General features: G+C 40.6%; 1 protein-coding gene across 1 annotated transcript in view; it reads right to left on the bottom strand.

The window, feature by feature from the left end:
• acad9 (acyl-CoA dehydrogenase family, member 9) overlaps positions 1 to 18946 on the bottom strand; it is a 53951-nt gene extending 35005 nt beyond the window's left edge. The window contains exons 1-8 of the mRNA XM_078413953.1: positions 18757 to 18946; positions 15215 to 15308; positions 9434 to 9535; positions 9151 to 9257; positions 6963 to 7063; positions 4970 to 5048; positions 2980 to 3154; positions 513 to 586 (exon numbers count right to left, since the gene is read on the bottom strand). Coding sequence (XP_078270079.1) covers positions 513 to 586; positions 2980 to 3154; positions 4970 to 5048; positions 6963 to 7063; positions 9151 to 9257; positions 9434 to 9535; positions 15215 to 15308; positions 18757 to 18918 — 894 coding nt within the window. The 5' untranslated portion in view covers positions 18919 to 18946. The remainder of the gene's footprint in view (positions 1 to 512; positions 587 to 2979; positions 3155 to 4969; positions 5049 to 6962; positions 7064 to 9150; positions 9258 to 9433; positions 9536 to 15214; positions 15309 to 18756) is intronic.
• Positions 18947 to 20223: the final 1277 nt, after the last annotated feature.

Below are 20223 nucleotides of genomic sequence, written 5' to 3'. Positions count from 1 at the left end.
ACCCCCTCCAGCAAGTACAGGCCCAGTGCGGTCAAACACTCATCATACCATTTTGGTGTCGGCAACAAACTTTAATAATTTTGTTTCGTACAATTTCTAAAACTTTATTTCATTTATCACAGAATAATGCTGATATTTATTATACTTAACTGTATTAAATAGGCATGCTAAAAGTATCAGGATGGTTTACGAGATCAATGATTTAGAGCACTGTACTTCAAAACTTAGTATCTTAATATTTTGCTTTAGAAACAAAAAGAAAATGAATTTAAAATGAATATTATGAGAAACTGGAACGAAGACAACTCAATATAACATTTTTTTAAATGTTTCGAACTTTGAAATAATGCCATAAATGAAAGAATATTACCAACATTGAAAAAAATTAAATAATATTAATTGCAATTTTTTACTTTCCCATGAAGCATTTAAAATATTTATTACAATGACAAAATATCTTTGACAAAAAATTATTATTTAAACAGGCAAAAGTAAACTTCTACGTTATTTACCTTAAATCCACCACCTACTTCTCCCAGAACATTTTCTACCGGTACTTTGGTATTCTCAAAGTGGAGTTCGCAAGCTGAACATACAAAACTAAGAGTTAGATTTCTGCATTGCATAGAGGATTATGGGACTAGAAGAAATTCTAGAGATAAGTAGGGACAGAAACATGGAGGAATAAAGTGAGAATTGTTAAGGCAAGGTGTAACCAGCAGCAATGGAGGTCATTTATGCCCCTCAGAATTTTGTATACCTCAATCAGGTTTCCCCCTCAGCCTCTTTTGATCCATGAGCTCGATGAGCAATGATGGCACAAGGATAGAAATGTAGTTGTAAAAGGCATCTAGCGTAGTTGAAATGCGATTTAGTCCTTTCGTCTCATCTTAAACCACTAATTAGTTTACAACATTGGGCCTTGGTAGACTACATTTAATCATGTAGCTTTGAAATGACAGTTATATTGATTTGACTAGCTAAATTGTTAAAGAGGATGTCTTGAAACGCCATTATGGCAAGGACATTAGTTTCAATATTTGTAGGAATGGCCATTAATATGAAAACAGTAGAAACGTGATAAGACTGGAGAGAAGAAACATTCAGGAAACATCTGCATTTATATACATCAATAATTGTTGGCAAAGAATGGGAGAAAAAGTGCTGAGAAACACTACTCTAAAGTCTGTATTATGGAGCATATCTTAAAAGGCTCATAAATGTTCAGTGGAAATTTCAAGAGTAAGCACCCAAAAGAACCTGCATCAGAGGAAATATGGAAAAGCATTTCACAGCTTCTTCCCAAAGTACAACGTGCCATACAATGTTCAAATATCTATAGTGATTACTGCTAAATAAACATTACACTATTACTTTCATCACAGCTTTATCATATAAAAAGCACCATTGCTACTAATTCAGTATCAATCTGGGACAATTGGAAAATGAGTCCACATGTGCAATTCATTACATTATGTGATCAAGGAGAATTAAAAAGATATTTTGAAAAAAGTTATCTTTTCCCTCTGTCTTTCTGCATTTAAAATCCAAAGAACTGTGTGCACTGAAAATATATCCATATTTTCTTTCCCTCACTTTATTTCTCTTACCACATCTAATTTACATTTTCTTTCTTGGTTTTCCTCTTTTCATTTGTCAACCTTTCAATATGTTGGGCATTTCTTTTATTCAGATTCCAGATAAATATTTTCTTTCCCCATACCATTATCAACTAACACTTTCAGTAGCTTAACCCAGAGAGAAATGTACATGTAGAGGCTTCCGCTTAAACGAAAACAATGTTGAGTTGCCGACTTCAGCAAATTGAGGCCAAATGGGAATAATGAACATGGTCAACATGTAATTAAGATGCATTCAAATATCTAAAGCAGACTTCTGCAGACTAAAATATGGAACCCTGTAACATTAACTATTGTTAAACATATCTGAAAAATTAGTTACAAAACTAATCTTAAAAGTAAGAATGTCTTTCAATTCTGCACACATTTTCCCTTAGAAACTGATGTGAACAGAGTGGCAACGGAAATAGTCACATTCACCAGAGGGTTAAAAGGGAAACTAAGGAAAATATATATTTTACAAAAAACATCTTTGCCAAAGGCCATTATGTGCTGAATTATGTTGGATGTGCCTCGTGGTTTGGACACGAACTGAGGGTGTTCATCTGCTCCAGTCTCCCACACTACTCCATCTAAGGACACCACAGAGAGTTCAATGAATCAGCAGAGTAATTCTGGGGTTGCTCAGCATTGCACGATAGAATCCACTCACTGGTTTATGTTAGAACCCAGTGAAGATCTTATTAATCTGGGTTCCAGAGGGGGAAAAAAAATATTTTTAAGTTGATTTTAATATTTTTGGTTTATTTCCAATTGCCAGTCTTTTAAATCAACTTTGTTCTATTTTATTTACATCCATTTTAAGAATTGTTGAGGCCACGTCATGTCTCACTGGATGAGTCCAAGGAGTACATTTTATCAGTCCTCTGTATCTCGCACAGGTAAGTGCAGGTGGACCTGTATATGAGCTGAATCCAGCTCAATTCAGACTGTTAGTTAAACAGAGAATCACTCTAAGAAAATGCAAAACAGGATTCCACTTTTACACCTCAATTTTTTTCCCGAACGGCTTGGCTAATTGACGCAGATGGAAAATTTCCCAATCTGCTCATAATTCTGAATAAACTCAGTGAAAAGAAAAACGATCAATATTTCCTGACCAAATTTTAGCAAACAATCTCCACAATCTGGGTAGATTAGCAGGTGACAATCATAGTCACTATTTACCAGATACTATAAACTTACAATATATTAAAAGTTTTTTTGTTACCAATTTATCAAAAGTTAGCAGCATATTTAGCATACAAAGTTAGCTCATCATATGTAATGAATTTGCATTTTGGTTTTTATGGTAACAAGAAAATTAATTGCCTTCATGCCTGAATTAGAAATGTCTTACTATTTGATCCACGGATTCCCAGTTTGTCTTCTGGTTTCCCATTGGTAACACCACCAAATTTTCTTTCCACCACAAAAGCTGTGATCTTGTCCTTGGTTGTACCATCTTTGTCAACCACTTCTGTTCGTGCAAACACTGTAAAAATATCTGCAATTCCACCATTTGATATCCAGATCTGCAGTAGAAGCCATTGGGAAACATCAGGAAAGTACAATTTCAGAGAATAATGTTCTGCTAATTATCATTTTATTTCATTTCATGTTCTCTTGGAGGTGTGAAATTCTTTAGTTTCCATAGTGTTTACACAGTGTTCAAAAATGCAATTGTTTTTTAATGTCTCAGTGGTAGAAATATTTAGTTTAGTTTAATTTATTGTCACCTGTACCGAGGTACAGTGAAAAGCTTTTGTTGCGTGCTATCCAGTCAGCAGAAAGACAATTCATGATTACAATCGAGCCATTCACAGTGTATAGATACATGATAAGGGAATAATGTTTTTAAGGCTATTGCGAGCCAGGTTCATTTAGCTTTCAGTTTCTGAGTTTTGTAGGAGAGACTCATCTTCCTTGCCCATGACTACCCATCACATGGTCGCATTCTTACCATGGTATATCCCTTGGCTAAACTGCGGCTTGCCACGGTAGGTGAAGATATCTTACAGCAAGTTTGTACACAAGATGTTATTTTGGTAAATCATCAGTTTAGATAGTTCCTCTGTCTCTCCCTTCCCCTCCTCCTTCCCAGATCTCCCTCTATCTTCCTGTCTCCACCTATATCCTTCCTTTGTCCCGCCCCCCCTGACATCAGTCTGAAGAAGGGTCTCGACCCAAAACGTCACCCATTCCTTCTCTCCCGAGATGCTGCCTGACCTGCTGAGTTACTCCAGCATTTTGTGAATAAATCAGTTAAAACAGGTGGCCTATCTCACTGTAAATTCTAAACCACTACGTTAAATTGTTTTCTAGAAATTATGAGCAAAACCTAGATTGACTGCAGTCTGTCCATTGCAGAAGAACCTTTATGACTGTCTCAGGCATTTGAAATTCCCTTTTATAACTTTTCATACACATCTCCATTGTCTTTGTCAAGACAAATCAGAATTGAAATGAGGCAGCACATTAACTCAAATAAAACCTCCACCAAACCAACAAGCCACTTTCTCAAATATCACAAAAATCCTGTCTTCATTTTTTTTCTTGGAACTGAATTAACATTTGCCTATTTCTGCTTTTACTTTGCATTAAGGAGCAATTTACAGGACCCAGTTTGGCAACATTCCTGTCTGGCAGGAAACCAGAACACCAGACAGAGCACTCAGCTAAGATAGCACTTGAGATGAAGACACGGCCCCGATGTTGTGAGGAACAGTGCTAACTATCATGTTGCCTTTATTAAACTGCCCAATGTTTACAGGATAAATTCATAGTGAATTAAATTTACAAACTATTCTCACCCCAGAGATTTGCACACCCAGAAGTGCTTGGAATCTAAACAATGAGCAATATTAGGAAAACTTAACAATATTAGTGGCCAAATAAGAATATCTGACACTACACATGCCATTGATTAAACCAGAGAACTACATTTTCTGTATATGGTTTAGCCACTCATTGATTTAAATATAATGGCCATACGAAGCTCTCGCTTTGAAAAGAAAATGAAAACTATGGTCAGTAAGACAGAACGATGAGAAAGAATTTCAAGTTTGTTGACTGTTAACATGAGAAGACAAAATATAATAGATTAGCTTTGATATAGAGATGATTTATAATGATAAAAAGAAATAGATGAAATGGATATTTTAAATTGATTCTGGTACAAGATTATAAAGTTTTACTCAGTATTTTATTAGCATGGTTCCTTTCTTAAAGTATGGAACTAGAAAAGAAAACTACAGGCTACCTACCTGTATTTCTTGAATCCAACAATAACTCACATCAAAAGAAACAAAAAAATATGTTGAACAAAATTGTTTGAACACTGCATCTACCTTTGATCCATTGAGAACGTAGTGTTGCCCATCTTCACTGAGTTTTGCCCTGGTCTGAATCGATGCTGCATCACTTCCACTAAACAAAAAATAATAAATATTTGTGATGCGTGTTAAAAGTTGGGTATCACCCAGAATTATATACAGGTACTATCACTAAAATTACTTTCATTCAGTGGGGTGCATGCCTTTTACAAAACTGGAAAGGAAATGTATATACAATGTGAGAAGACATCTCTTGATAAACTGGCATAATGACAGATTGTTCCTGTTGATACTCACTATTTTACCATTGTTGATACATACAGTATGAATTTAATGCAGGAGTAGATTATTTGGCCCTTTGAACTAGCTCTGCCATTCATCAAGATCATGACACATCTTCTACCTCAATCCCATTTTCATGCACTATTCACATATTCCTCAAGTCTCTTGATGTCCATAAATGAATCAATCCCCATTCTGAAATAACTCAATGATTGAACCTCCAGAGTCCTCTGGGAGTAGAAAATTCCAAAGATTTATCAGCCCCTATATGAAGAATTTCTTTTTTTCAGTCCCATTATTCTCAGACTTGTGACTCCTGGACTTCTGAATCAGAGGAAACATTTTCTCTACATCTATCTTGTTACAATTACTATGCTGAGTTCTGTAAGCTTGAATGACATCTGACTCTTCTAAAACCCCTTAAGAATGCAAGCCTAATTTACTCACTCTGTCAGTATACAGCATGTCTGTTATTCTTGGAACAAGTCCGGTGAATGATGGAGAGTATATCCATTTTTTAAGGAAACCCAAACGAAACACACCATGCCAGGTGCAGGCTCACCAAGGCCCGACATAATTGCAGTGAGACACATTCCAAACCCTTTAATTATAAATGCCACAATACTACTTGCCTTCCGAATCAGTTGCTGCATCTGCATGACTTTGTGCACAAGGACACCTGTGTCACTGAACAACAAGATTACCCAATCGCTCATGATTTAAAAAATATCACTGCCATTTTGTTTTGTGCACCAAGATGAATAACTGAATGTCTCATCTGTTGTCTTCGTGGACATGCACACATGCGCGCACATAGACACCTCGCTTGCTTGCTTTAGCACAGATTGAGGTCTGTTTAATATCAGGGAATCTGAGAAGGTGGCTTGCATCTCCAAGTATGGCTCTCTCATACAGCCAAGAATACCCGATTAGTTTAGATATAGCTATAAGAATATGAACAGGGAATAAGAATATGAACATGAAATGCTGGAAATGCACAAGTCAGCCAGCATGTGGGAAGACTAACCTCAGCTGTAAGCTATACAAAGCTTATTACCCAAATATACCTATTTTATCTCAGGTTTTCAGACTGCAGTTCCTCTATCCTAAATGGCCCATAAGAGAATGTCACCATGTTTAAAACTACTTCAAGACCTATTATACATGCACATTATTTCTGGCAAGATATTAAAGTTAAAAAGCAGATGTGCAGCAGAAGTTAAGTTACTAATGCTCTGCCCTCCTGGCAAAGGTTTGAAACCCACTGTTTTACAACTTTATATGGAAAGATGAAACCAAATAGTGACTATTAAAATTGGCCTCATTTTCCAAAAGCCAGTTAACAATTTAAAGAGTTTGTGGAAAAGAGCAGGACCCAATCTTAGTAGCAGTACATGCTTTGATATTTTTCTCTAAAGTATTGTAATACATATACATTATTTAGTGTAACGATGCAGAGAAATAAAGTCTAAAAACATCACTGCTGATTGTCCACACAGTATGTGTACATTTTAAATGCAAACACCAGTGGCCAGAGTCTAGACAGTAATTGTTTAAAAATATCATTTGCAGAAGCACATCTTGGTTATTAATAAACTGTTTCATTATTCACTGTTGACCTTAAAATTCTCCCAAGACTACTCTTGTGCAAATGATTAAAATCATTCCTATGGATGACTCTTACAAATGCAATATAATTACCTGATTCATGTAGCTCGCTTCTTACCTTCCAGGTTCTGTGAGACAAAAAGCTGCAACGTGCTCTCCTGTTGCAAGCTTAGGGAGGTAGTTGGCTTTCTGTTCGTCATTACCAACAATCAAGATTCCCTAAACTCATACAAATTAGCAATTATCAGTTTCTGTTGCTCACATTGATTGCTATGGTGAATCCATACCATCATGGACTCTGTGTGCAAATACAACCACTTTTACAACAACGAAAATAACAAACATTGAAACTAATTTGATCAACATCAACACAAAGAAAAATTATTTGATTCTAGACTTCACTTCCATTCCATCCCAGTCTAAAGCAAAAAACATTCTGATTAAATTTGCCAATTTAACAAATCTAATATTATTTTAATTTCTCCATTATTTTGTCTGGAATAATTGGGAAAGTGCCTATGTCTTGAGTCATTGCAAGTAGAAGACCTCCCTGCACTGCACAACCACGGCAAGATTTAAAATTCAAGCCAAGGTTCTACCTATCGTAGAGACCATTCACAGAGGAGATTTATGGGTCTGTAATGTAAAGATTAAAGCATGCTTCTCACCTAAAACGGAGTTGTCCGCTAACAGCATTCATTGAGAAACCAGGCTTGTTTAGTAAAAAAACTAGGTGCTTAGAAAAATAATTTTGCTCACTTGGAAGAACTAGTAAATTATGAGGCCTCAGGTCATACAGAATGGCCCATAGTATTAAGGCACACCTTTTATCTCAGACATCCGAGAAGCACGGTAAAATTGAAAATATAAATGTTAGGAGATACAAAGAACTGCTGATGAGTAAGCACACTGGACTACACCTCAGACCACGAGTGCCCCAGAAAGGCATGAGACTCAATGTGTGTGTAGAAAGGAACTGCAGATGCTGGTTTACACCGAAGATTGACACCAAATGCTGGAGTAACTCAGCGGGACAGTCCCGCCCCCACCTTAGTTTTCCGACTAGTTTCACTGTCCTCCTGATTAATTTTACTGTTTGTATGCCTCGTTGTCACCTTCCCCTCAGCCAACATTGTACCATTCTACATTTCCAAGATCATCGTCTGCTTTGATCCGTCATTTTCACACCTTACATTCTCTTTGTACCCTATACCTCCAGACTCCCTCTCCCCTGACTCTCAGTCTGAAGAAGGGTCTCGACCCAAACGTCACCCATTCCTTCTCTCCAGAGATGATGCCTGTCCCGCTGAGTCACTCCAGCATTTTGTCTAGTCTCAATGTGTGGTTATTTTATTGCTGTTCATTGTCGTTTAAATATTTTATTTTTATTTAAGTATTCTTTCTCCATCATTGATCTGAATCTTCAAAACCTGCTTGTTTCACTATAGGATCATGTTTCTTTTGCAGCTTGAATTTAAATTAATATCCAAAAAGAAAAGATTGGGAAGAGACAAACTGGGCTAAATCAAGTTATGCTTGTTCAGTGACACCAACTAAGGTTTCATATAAGTACACAAAGTCCTGGAGTAACTCAACAGGTCAGGCATTTCTGGAGAACCTGGATAGGTGGTGTATCGGGATGATATCCTTTTTCAGACAATATTTCACGTATTGGATGAAAGAAAAATAAAAAATGCTGGCAGGAAATGGAGCTGAATTCACATGTGAAAGCTGTATCATGAACTTCAACATTATACATTAATTAATTTTCACAGTTACAGATGCTCCCTGACTAACGATGCTTCGACTTTACAATGGTGCAAACGCTGGGCAACGACAGCGTGATAAGTTGTATTAAATGCAGTTCAACGTACAATATTTTCAGTTTACGATGGGTTTATCGGAATGTAACCCCATTGTAAGTTGAGGAGCACCTGTAGTCCTATATCTAAATCAATGTCCACTTAAGTTATTCACTTAACTTTAAGAGCTTTTTTTTGAAAGGACACACTGATAAATTGTTAGGAGATACAAAGAACTGCTGATGCTGGTTTCTTAAAAAAACCCACAAAGTGCTTGAGTAACTCAGTGGGTCAGATAGCACCTCTGGAGCACTTGGATAGATGATGTTTCGAGTTAGTATCCTGCTTCTGATCCATGTTTTCCAGAGATGCTGCCTGACCCACTGGATTACACCAGCACTTTGTGTGTCTTTTTTCCGATAAATTGTCAGCTTATTCTCAATTGTCTAATTCAAATCAATGCTTGAAATGTATTTAGCCAAAAGAATCAAATATCTCCAATACCTTCAGGCCAATCGCTTGATGCGCTGCCAGGGTAACAGCAATGGATCCATCTAAGGACGTAATTTCACCAAGTCGTGCATACATAGTGTTTGATAAGCCAAGGCCACCTGCAGGAAACAGGCATCAACAAATCTGCAGTCATTCTATTTTTGTCAAAACTTAAATCTAGTGGTTAGCAGACATTGTTCTACTCTTTATTGTACAGTTACGCAAATGTAAATTATTTGACCTGCAAGGTTACATTGCCTGCAGTAATTTTGTTGTTCAACAATTATAAACTCACCGTACTCTTCAGGAATCTGTTGCCCAAAGAGGCCCAGCTCTTTGAGCCCTTTCATAGTTTCTGTCGGAATTTTTGCTTCCAAATCAATATTCTTTGAATCAACTGTTGAAGAAAAAAACAATTTTGATGATCCGAATATATACTGGCATGTCAAACATGCATGCGCCATTATCATTCAATCTTACATTTGAAAAAAAGCACAGTATGGTGTTTCCACTGATATTTCAGTGTAAGTCGACTGAATTTAATCACAGAAGATTGTGAATTTTTAGAGCAAATTTTAAAATGTAAAAATTGAATTTACTACATTATGTGCTCTGATACATAGTTGCACAATGCCTGGTCCACTGGTTGCTTCAGTGTGGCCCACTTGAGTGAAATGCAGTGGTAACCCTCTCTGAACATGATCCTGAAGCTAGATCCTGATTGGCAATCTCCTGTGTGGTGCAGGACCTTCTAATGTAATAGTAAATTCTACCCCACAAGAGCAAGTCAAACTATGTCTTAAACTACAAGAGTGTTTGGATGTTTGTGAATGTCTCTGCAATTAAAAAATGAAAAGTATTCAGAAAATAATCTTTGTACACCATCTAAACCTCACATTAAATTTCTGCCAAGACGAAAGATTTCTATCTACCCTATTTATGCCTCATAATTTTATGTATCTTTATTATGTCCTCTCAGCCTCCTCTGCTCAAAGGAAAATAAGCCCAGGCTATTCAGTCTTGCCTCAGTACTGAAATATTCCATCGAGGTAACATATTGGTGAATCTTCTCTGAACACTCTCCAGTGCAATCATGTCTTTCCTATTGTGTGGCAACCAGAAATGCATACAATGTTTTATAGTTGGACCAAGACTTCTTGCTCCAATAATTTATGCCCCAAAAAAGGTAGGTATTCCCGATGCCATTTTCAACACCCCATCATAAGATCAAAGGGACAGAATTAGGCCATTCGGCCTATCGAGTCTGCTCCGTCATTCGATCATGGCTGATCTATTTTTTCCTCTCAACCTCATTCACCTGCCTCCTTTGACCTTACTAATCAAGAACCTATCAATGTCTGCTTTAAAAATACCCAATGACTTGGCCTCCACAGCTGTCTGTGGCAATGAATTCCATAGATTCACCAGCCTCAATCTAAAGAAATTCCTCCTCACCCTCATTGCAAAGATACGTCCATGATCCTAGACTCCTAGTCTCTCACTACAGGAAACATCTTTTCCGTATCCACTCTATCTATCAATCGGTAGATTTCAATGAGAACGCTCCTCATCCTTCTTAATTCCAGTCAGTACAGGCCCTGAGCCATTCTGGGTTCCTCACACATTAACCCAATCATCCCCGGGATCATTCTCATAAAAGTTCTCTGGACCTAAAACTGCTCACAATATTCCAAATGCAGTTTGACCAGTGCCATACAAAGCCTCAGTAATACATCCCTGCTTTTATGTTCTTGTCCTCTTGAAATGAACGCTAACATTGCATTTGCCTTCCTTACCACTGACTCAACCTACAAATTAGGGAATCCTGCACCAGCACTCCCAAGTCCCTTTAAAGATTAGATTTCTGGATCCTCTTCGCACTTAGAAAATAGTCTAAAACTTTATTCTCTCTACCATTGGGTAGAGAATTCTAAAACTAGAGGCATAAGGTGAGAGGTGAGAGACTTAAGAGGCAGATACAAGGGACAGATACATAGAGAGGAAAGGTTTTGAGGGCGATGGAAAAACTGCAGGCAATGGGACAAAATGTCAACTTAATCGGCATGGGCAAGGTGGGCTGAAGGCATGTTTCCGTGTTGTAGAGCTCTATATTGGAAGCAGGACTAGACCATTCAACTAAATGTCAATAAGGAGAACATTCCAATAATTCTAACCTTACTGTACTCATTAATTTTTAACAAAAACTAATGCGTACAAGGGTGGAACAGTAGTGCAGCTGTAGAGTTGCTGCCTTACAACGCCAGAGACCCGGGTTTGAACCTAACTATAGGTGCTGTATGAATGGAGTTTACACGGTGTCGCTGAGACACTCTGTGTGCTCCAGTTTCCTCCCACACTCCAAAGACGTGCAGGTTTATTGGTTAATTGGTTTCTGTCAACTGCCCCTAGTGTGTAGGACAGAACTAGTGTACAGGTGATCGCTGGTCGGTGCAGACATGGTGGGCCGAAGGGCCTGATTCCATGCTGTATCTCTAAACTAAACTAAAACGCAAATGTAAAGTTTTTTTTTAACAAAGTTCAAATAATTTGCTAGAGGATGAGATACTTTTCTGGAAAAGAAGCTCCACCTACCAATGCAGATCTCTATTACGAAACACGTTTTCAAATGGTTTCATTTCTACAGGATGGATGCAATGGTCATTTGGAAAAGTATGGTATTTGAGCTGAAGGCTGTGGTTTTACAACTGGTGACAGTAATTTACTATTCCTGAAGAATAAAACAACAAAACCTTTTTGTAACCAGGATGCAAGAAGATGCCAACAATATAGTACATTCCTTAAAATTAACAGTGTTTTAGAATGTTTAGATCATTATTTCCATGCTGATAATAACCTCTTCATAATCCTGAGTAGTCTTGTTATCCAGATAACCCTAATTATAAAGGACCATGGGGAGATGGGGATCGAGTGGAATGGTGTCCATTATTGCTGGTTGTCTGCTATAACCGAGTAAGGGATTCACTCCAAGAAACAGCAAGATGTTTTCAAAGACAGCTATTTTTAACAGCAACATTTTTGTTACTGCAAACTAAAAATACTAAAGGCTGTTTGTTTAAGAGAGCATCATTGCACAGGCGTAGGAAGAATGCTGGATTAAACCGAAGAGAGACACAGGAGTAACTCAGCGGGACAAGCAGCATCTCTGGCGAGGAGTGGGTGACGTTTCCGGTCTCTCGACCTGAAACATCACCTATTCCTTCTCTCTAGAGATGCTGCCTGTCCCGCTGAGTTACTCCAACATTTTATGTGTATCATTGCACAAGTGTCAATCGAAGCAATTGCTCGCTAATTTCCATGGCCTCCACAGTGTAACTGGCAGCCTGTGTTCAGTGCAGTCTGATTACTGTGGGAATGCTCGGTCCACTATGATCGAAATCTGTTATAACTAGTTCCATAATAACGAGGGTAGACTGTATTTGTTTAACTCACTACTTTGTGGTCAATGATTTAAGTCACCATTATGCTAGAATATTTTCTATTTACAAGAAATACAGGTACATTGTACCTGTTGATTTACGACGATGTTGCCAGGACGAGAGGGTGTGAGCTACAGGGGGAGGTTGAGTAGGCTGTGTCTCTATTCCATGGGGCGCAGGAGGATGAGGAGGGTTTTTATAGAGGTGTACAAAATCATGAGAGGAATAGATCGTGTAGATGCACAGAGTCTCTTGCACAGAGTAGGGGAATCGAGGACCAGAGGGCATAGGTTCAAGGTGAAGGGGAAAAGGTTTAATAGGAATTTGAGAGGTAACATTTTCACACAAAAGGGTGGTGGGTGTATCGAACAAGTTGCCAGAGGAGGTAGTTGAGGCTGGGACTATCCCATCGCTTAAGAGACAGTTAGACAGGGACACAGATAGAACAGGTTTGGAATGATATGGACCAAGCACAGGTAAGTGGGACTAGTGTAGCTGGGACATTGTTGGCCGGTGTGGGCAAATTGGGCCGAAGGGCCTGTTTCCCCACTGTATCACTCTATGACTCTCTATTGATAATTTTTCTAAATTTAAGCACCATTAGCTCACTAATTACACACACATACAATGTAGTCTTGTGGTCTTTTAAGAAAGTACAACTATTAAAACAATTTCCATCGAGAATGTAAAAAATGATTTACACATATCCTATCTTAGAAAATCATATTGGTGGTCAAGATAATATTATTTTCCAAGTTAGCATGATAAAGGCATTTCATTTCAAACCCTACAATACACATGTAGTTGCTGCATAGTGGGGCAGTGGTAGAGCTGGTGCCTCAAAGCGCTAGAGACCCAGTTTAGATCCTGACTACCGATGCTGTCTGTGCAGAGTTTGAATGTTCTCCCTGTGACCGTGTGTTTTCTCTGGGTGCTCCGGATTCCTCCCACACTCTAAAGACGTGCAGGTTTGTAGGTTAATTGCCCCGAGTGTGTAGAATGTGAAGGTGGGATAACATAGACCAGTGTGCGGGTGATCTGTGGCCAGCGTGGACTCCGTTGGCGAAAAGGCCTGTTTCCTTTATCTCTAAACATTCAGGTAATAGCTTCCAGATGAGAAAGCTTTACAATGTAAAATAAATCTTCCTTATCCCCTCTGAGAGAGAACTTCCACTACCTTTCTTCCACATACTATGCTGCCCTTCACTTCCCATGGACAGCAATCTACACCTAGAAAGTGTGGAGCCTACCTATGTTAGCTATTTTGAATGAACAATGATGGGCTGAATAAACACAATGGCACAAACTAAAGCAGAGGTGTATAAAATCATGAGGGGCAAAAGATAGGGTGAAAGCACTGTGTCTTTTGTAAAGGGGAATCAAGAACCAAATTCATGATAAAATTCAACCTGCAATTTGAGAGGGAAAAGATGGAATCAGATATGTCCGTATTTCTATTGAGCAAAGGTGACTACAGGGGCAAGAGGGAGGAACTGGCTAAAGTTGATTGGAAAAGGATCCTAGCAGGAATGACAGTGGAACGGCAATGGCAGGAATTTCTGGGAACAATTTGGAAGTCGTAGGATCTTTTCATTCCAAAGAGGAAGAAAGATTCAAACGGGAGAATGAGACAACCGTGGCTGACAAGGTAAGTTAAAGACAGTATAAAACTAAAAGAGAAGGCATATAATATTGCAAAGATTAGTGGGAAGCTAGAGGATTGGGAAGCTTTTAAAAAACAACAGAGGGTAACTAAAAAGGCAATATGGCAAGAAAAGATGAAATACGAAAGTAAGCTAGCCAATATTATAAAAGAGGATAGCAAGAGTTTCTTCAGATATGTAAAGAGTAAGACAGAAACAAGAGTGGACGTTGGACTGCTGAAAAATGATGCTAGCGAAGTGATAATGGGGAAATAAGGAAATGGCAGATGAATTGAATACTTTTTTGCATCAGTCTTCACAGTGGAAGACGCCAGCAATGTGCCGTAAATTCAAGAGAGTCAGGGGTGGAAGTTAGTGGAGTGGCTATCACTAAAGAGATGGTGCTTGGGAAGCTGAAAGGTCTGAAGGTGGATAGGTCACATGGACTGGATTGACTGAAAATCACAAAAAAAGACACAAAGCGCTGGAGTAACTCGGTGGATCAGGCAACATTGCTGGAGAACATGGATAAGTGACATTTTGGGTCGAGCTCTTCTTCATACTGATTGCGGCGGCAGCAGAGAAACATGGAAGAGAGGAGGGGCAGGATAAAGCATGGTGACTAATAGGTGGATACAGGTGAGAGGGCTTTGTATGGGTATTTTTGGCAAGGTTCCACCTGTTGTGCTGACTTGAATATGACAAATGAAACGTGGAGCTAAATGAGGGGAAGCTGTATCACTTACATTGATACACGTTCACATGGTGTGGTTCAGATTCAAATCTAAACTTCAGCCTGATGCCCATGGAAGTGTGGGCACACCAGTGCTTATGGCTATGAGCCCCAGGAAGAGATGAATTTAAGCTCTTCAATTTCGACACACAGTATCAGGTTTTTTTTCCTCTGCCAAGACCGACATAACAGATAGTTACAAACGATAAAGTATGACCATTAAAAAAGACACATAATCCACATTAGACAAAAAGAAATCTCACCATCCTCATTGAAAAACCTTTCCACGGGTGCAACAAGTTGATTAATCTCCTCCAACTCTTCCTTGCTGACCTCTGGATAGGGAAAAACTTCGTGCTAGAATATAAACAAATGCATTGAATTAGAATGCTTGTTATTCAGGGATTTACTTACAATCTAAGATCCTCTTAAAGCAAAATATTAAATTGATTATTCAATCTTCCTTATTGCTAATACGTTGGCTTCCAAGGCTTGAACACACAATAAACAGTTGCATTTCAGCTCACTGTTACATTTGCAAATGGGGTGTTCTGCTGTTGTTGAAATTCTCAAACCACCATTTTTTCACATTTACAATCGATTAATGCTTGCTGGCCTCCCATCATCACCCTTCATGAAGTTGAGAACATCCAAAACCCTGCTATCTATATGGCAACTCACACCGTCCCATTCGCGCCTGCAATTAATGACCTGCACTAGCTACAAATTAGGCCAAATACAGAACCTCCATACTCCACGTTTTGTGTAGATCTATACAAAGCAGGTCTTCCCCAGGTCGTGAATGCCTAACTTATGGGCAGTCTCTACACATGAGCGAGCATTTGAGAGACTGGTGGGATGGATTTGCTGGCTATTGCAGGGCTGCAGGCATCTTCTGCTAGTATGGGTGTCAGAGGTTATGGGGAGAAGGCAGGAAAATGTGATTAGGAGGGAGAGATAGATCAGCCATGATTGAATGGCGGAGTAGACTTGAAGGGCCTAATTCCACTCCTATCACATGATCTTATGACCTTATGTTCGATATGGGAACTTGGTTCACAGCAACATTGTTGCACCTTACAGAGAACTCCGAGTGATTACATTAAATGCCTTGGTTTAACACCATGTTTCCCCTGGTTGTCTTATGCTTACTCCATCACAAGTTTACAGATGAAACCACTGGAATGAGCCGGATCTCAAAGAATGATATTACAGAGTGCAGGAAGGAGATAGAGAGCTTAGTAATAAGGTGTCAAGACAACAATCTCTCCAAAACAAAGGAACTACTTGTTGAGTTCTGGAAGCAGGAGTACATGCTCCAATCAGTATGCAAGGTGCTAAAGTGGAAATGATTAAGAGCTTCCAAGTTCCTTGGCATTAATATTACCAATGATCTGTCATGGACCAACCAAATTGATGCGACTGCCAAGAAGGCACACCAACGCCTCTACTTCCTGAGATGACTGAGGCATGTCACCAATAACTCATAAACTTCTACAAATGCACAATATTCTGGTTCTGGTTGATTACTGCGCAAACACCTCATAAGTGGTTATCTCGTGCAGGTCGGAGTGAGTAGAGTAGTGATTAAATTTTGAAGTGGGGTTTTTTGACCAAGTTGAGGAGATCTAGTTGCTCAATCCCCTTTTTGAATGACTGAACATCGGGAGCAGCACTTGTGTTGGGTGATAACATATTCCATTCCCTTATCGTCCTAGGGTAAAGGGAATATTGGTAGCAAAGTTTATTGAAATTCAGCGAGTTGATGATGTAGGGTGTATTTTATCTTGTTTCATGGGAGTTGGTGCTCTGGGATGACGGAAGATTTGATGGCATGATTTTGTGAATCTCTTTGTAAATTGCAATGTCTAAACCTGATTCTGCGGAGTTCTGGGGTATCCCAGCCGAGAAAGTCAGCATATTATTCATGCTTGTAGTCATAACATACAAAGCGAGCTGCTCGGCATTGTACTTTCCCCAGGGTGATCTTGTTGTTGTTGAAAGGATCCCATACAGCTCCCCAATACTCCAATTTGGGCCTGACCAAGGACTTGTAAGCGTTCTCTTTGACAGATGTACTACATGCGTGGAAATTTTTTTTAAGAAGGCCGAGCGTTCTATTTGCTTTGTTAGACACTTGACCAATATGCGTCGCCCAACTTAAATCTTTGCTTAATTCGACTCCTCGATATGGGTGATGGTCGACAGCAAGTAATGTATGGCTACCCATGTTGTATTCCAATAAAAGTGGTTTAGTCTTGTGTGAGACATGCATGGTATGACATTTGGTTGTATTGAATGACATCTGCCAGGTTTTCCCACACTCACAGAGAGCATCCAGATCCTTTTGTAAGGACAAGCTGTCTTCTGGTGTTTTCATCTCTCTATAAATTATGGCACAATCTGCAGAGTCAAACTCTGGACAGAACTGCATTTGGAATGTCATTGATATACAGTAGGAAGAGCAATGGACCCATGACAGTCCCCTGTTGCACACATGATGTCACAGGAGTTTAAATAGACGTCTCTCCCTCCAAGAGAACTCGCTGGTGTCTCCTTGTCAAAGGGATCTCAATCCATTTTAGGAGGTTGCCATCTATTCCTACATGGTTGAGCTTGTACAGGAGCCGCTTGTGAGGAACCTTATCAAAAGCCTTACTGAAGTCTCATATAATCAGGTCAGTCTGATCCTTGTTATCGAGTGACCTGGCTAGGTCATCGATGAGTCCCGCCAGTTGGGTTTCACATGATCGACCCTGTCTAAAGCCATGTTGGTGGTTTGTTAGTACCTTGTGGAAGTCAACATGGTCCATGATATGTCAGTGGATTATATGTTCGAGAATCTTGCATGGTATGGAGGTCAGTGAAACTGGGCGATAGTTTGCAGGATTTATCCTATCTCCTTTTTTATAGGTGGGGACAATGTTAGCATTCAGCCAATCTTCTGGGAGTTCTCCACTATTCACAGACTTCTGACAAATCTTTTGAAAGACTGAGCTAAGCTTGTTGCACAATTCTTTAAAACTCTGGCTGGTATCTGGTCTGGTCCTGATGCCTTCTTTCATTTGAGAACATCTGGTTCTCAACAGCCATCTGGTTTGAGTCTGAAGAAGGGTCTCGACCCAAAATGTCACCCATTCCTTCTCTCCCGAGATGCTGCCTGACCTGCTGAGTTACTCCAGCATTTTGTGAATAAATACCTTCGATTTGTACCAGTATCTGTAGTTATCTTCTTATACTATGGTTTGAGAAGAGTTCTGCTCAAGACAGCAAGTAGCTGTAGAGTTGTAGATGTAGCCCAGTGCATTCTCAAATACCAGACTGTGTTCCATCTACACTTCACACTGCCTGGAAAGGCAGCTAACAGAATCAAAGACATGTCCTACCCCAGTCATTCCTTCTCCACCATGTTCCCGTTCTGCAGATGGTGCAGAAGCTTGAAAGCGCGCACTACCGGATTCAGGAACGGAGTCTTCCCATTTGTTATCAGGTTTCTGAACAATCCTTCTATAAACTGAAGTACTTTCCGATTCACCTCTACCCCCTTGTGGACATTGGACTTTGTATGCGCTGCCTTGCTGAAAACTATATTCAGCACTCAAGCATCTTCACCTTTGCTCTTACCTTGTGTACTTGAGTTTGACGATGTGCATTTATGTACATATTGGATAGCATACAAAGCTTTTCACTGCACTTTGTCAATGACTGCGACAATAATGAACCTAAACCATGTACCTCCTCCACCCACGGGCCGCTGCACCGTGTTTAGTACCCACACCCGCCGTGGGCCCCCGCTCCCAGGTACCTGGTTAATTTTGCCCAGAAACATGTCCTTGGCGTAGGCTAGCGCCCGGCACTGGGAGCTGAAGCTGAGGCAGTGATCAGTGAGGCGGACTTGCAGGCGTTGCCCGGCGGACAAGCGCAGCCTCGCCAGGGCCCCGCGCAGCAGAACAGCCGAGGCGCTCATCGTTAGCGCCGCTCCCGCCCGAGCCCCAGGCACGTTCACCAGAGGGGGCGGGGCGCTCGGCCGTGAGGTCACAATGGGCGGGCCGTTGTGGGCGTGCTTCACAATGGGTGGACCGTTAGCGGCGCGTTCACCAGGGGGGCGCGCGGCGCGCGGCCGTGAGGTCACAATGGGCGCGCTTCACAATGGGTGGGCCGTTAGCGGCGCGGGCGCGTTCACCAGGGGGGCGCGCGGCCGTGAGGTCACAATGGGCGGACCCGATATGGGCGCGCTTCACAATGGGTGGGCCGTTAGCGGCGCGGGCGCGTTCACCAGGGGGGCGCGCGGCCGCGTTGTCACAATGGGTGAGGCGCCGCGCGCCGCCGGCAGGGGGCAGCACCAAGGGGGCGGCGTCTCCCCTGGAAACCAAGCAAAGGCCCAAACTCAAGGCAAGGGCAGGCGTCGACAAGGCAAGAGGCCAATTCTCTGAATGCATTCAAGAGAGAGCTAGATAGAGCTCTCAAGGATAGCGGAGTCAGGGGGTATGGGGAGAAGGCAGGAACAGGGTACTGATTGAGAATGATCAGCCATGATCACATTGAATGGTGGTGCTGACTTAAAGGGCCGAATGGCCTCCTCCTGCACCTATTGTCTGTTGATAACTGGCGGGGAAAAGAAAGCCAAACTCATGCCTGAAACTAGAACTGAAATTGCTGAGAAGTGCGCAGGAGTTCAGGTAGCAACCATGGAGGATGAGGCAAATGATTCGGGGCCGACAACCTTTCCTCAGAAAAGTGACATATCTCTGCACTCTGCACTCTGCCCCTCCCGTTCCCACACTGACCTTCGTGTCCTGGGCCTCCTCCATTGGCAGAGAGAGTGAGGCCCAGCGCAAATTGGGGGAACAACCCCTCATATTTCACTTGAGCAGCTTACACCCCAGCAGTATGAATATTGACCTCTCTAACTTCAAGTAACGCTTACATCCCCTCTTTCTCCGTCTCTCAACAACCCTCGCCTCGTTCTTCGACTCACTGTTCTCCTAAATTTTACTGATTGTATACTGCGTTGTCAACTTCCTCTCAGCTAACAATGAACCATTCTACATTTCATTATCAACGTCTGCTTTGATCTGTCGTTTTCACACCTTACCCTTCCATGTCTCTAGTCTCCCTCTCCCTGACTCTCAGTCTGAAGAAGGGTCTCTATCTGAAACGTCACCCATTTTTTCTCACCAGAGATGCTGCCTATCCCGCTGAGTTACTCCAGCATTTTGTGTCTATCTCTGCTCCAGTTTGGTTATGTCCACCGGTGCCCTGCACCTGGGAA

This window comes from Rhinoraja longicauda, chromosome 17 (genome assembly GCF_053455715.1).
Source record: "Rhinoraja longicauda isolate Sanriku21f chromosome 17, sRhiLon1.1, whole genome shotgun sequence".
NCBI lineage: Eukaryota > Metazoa > Chordata > Chondrichthyes > Rajiformes > Arhynchobatidae > Rhinoraja > Rhinoraja longicauda.
The sequence above is the reverse complement of the archived record's forward strand: the minus strand, read 5'-3'. Positions and strand labels throughout refer to the sequence as shown.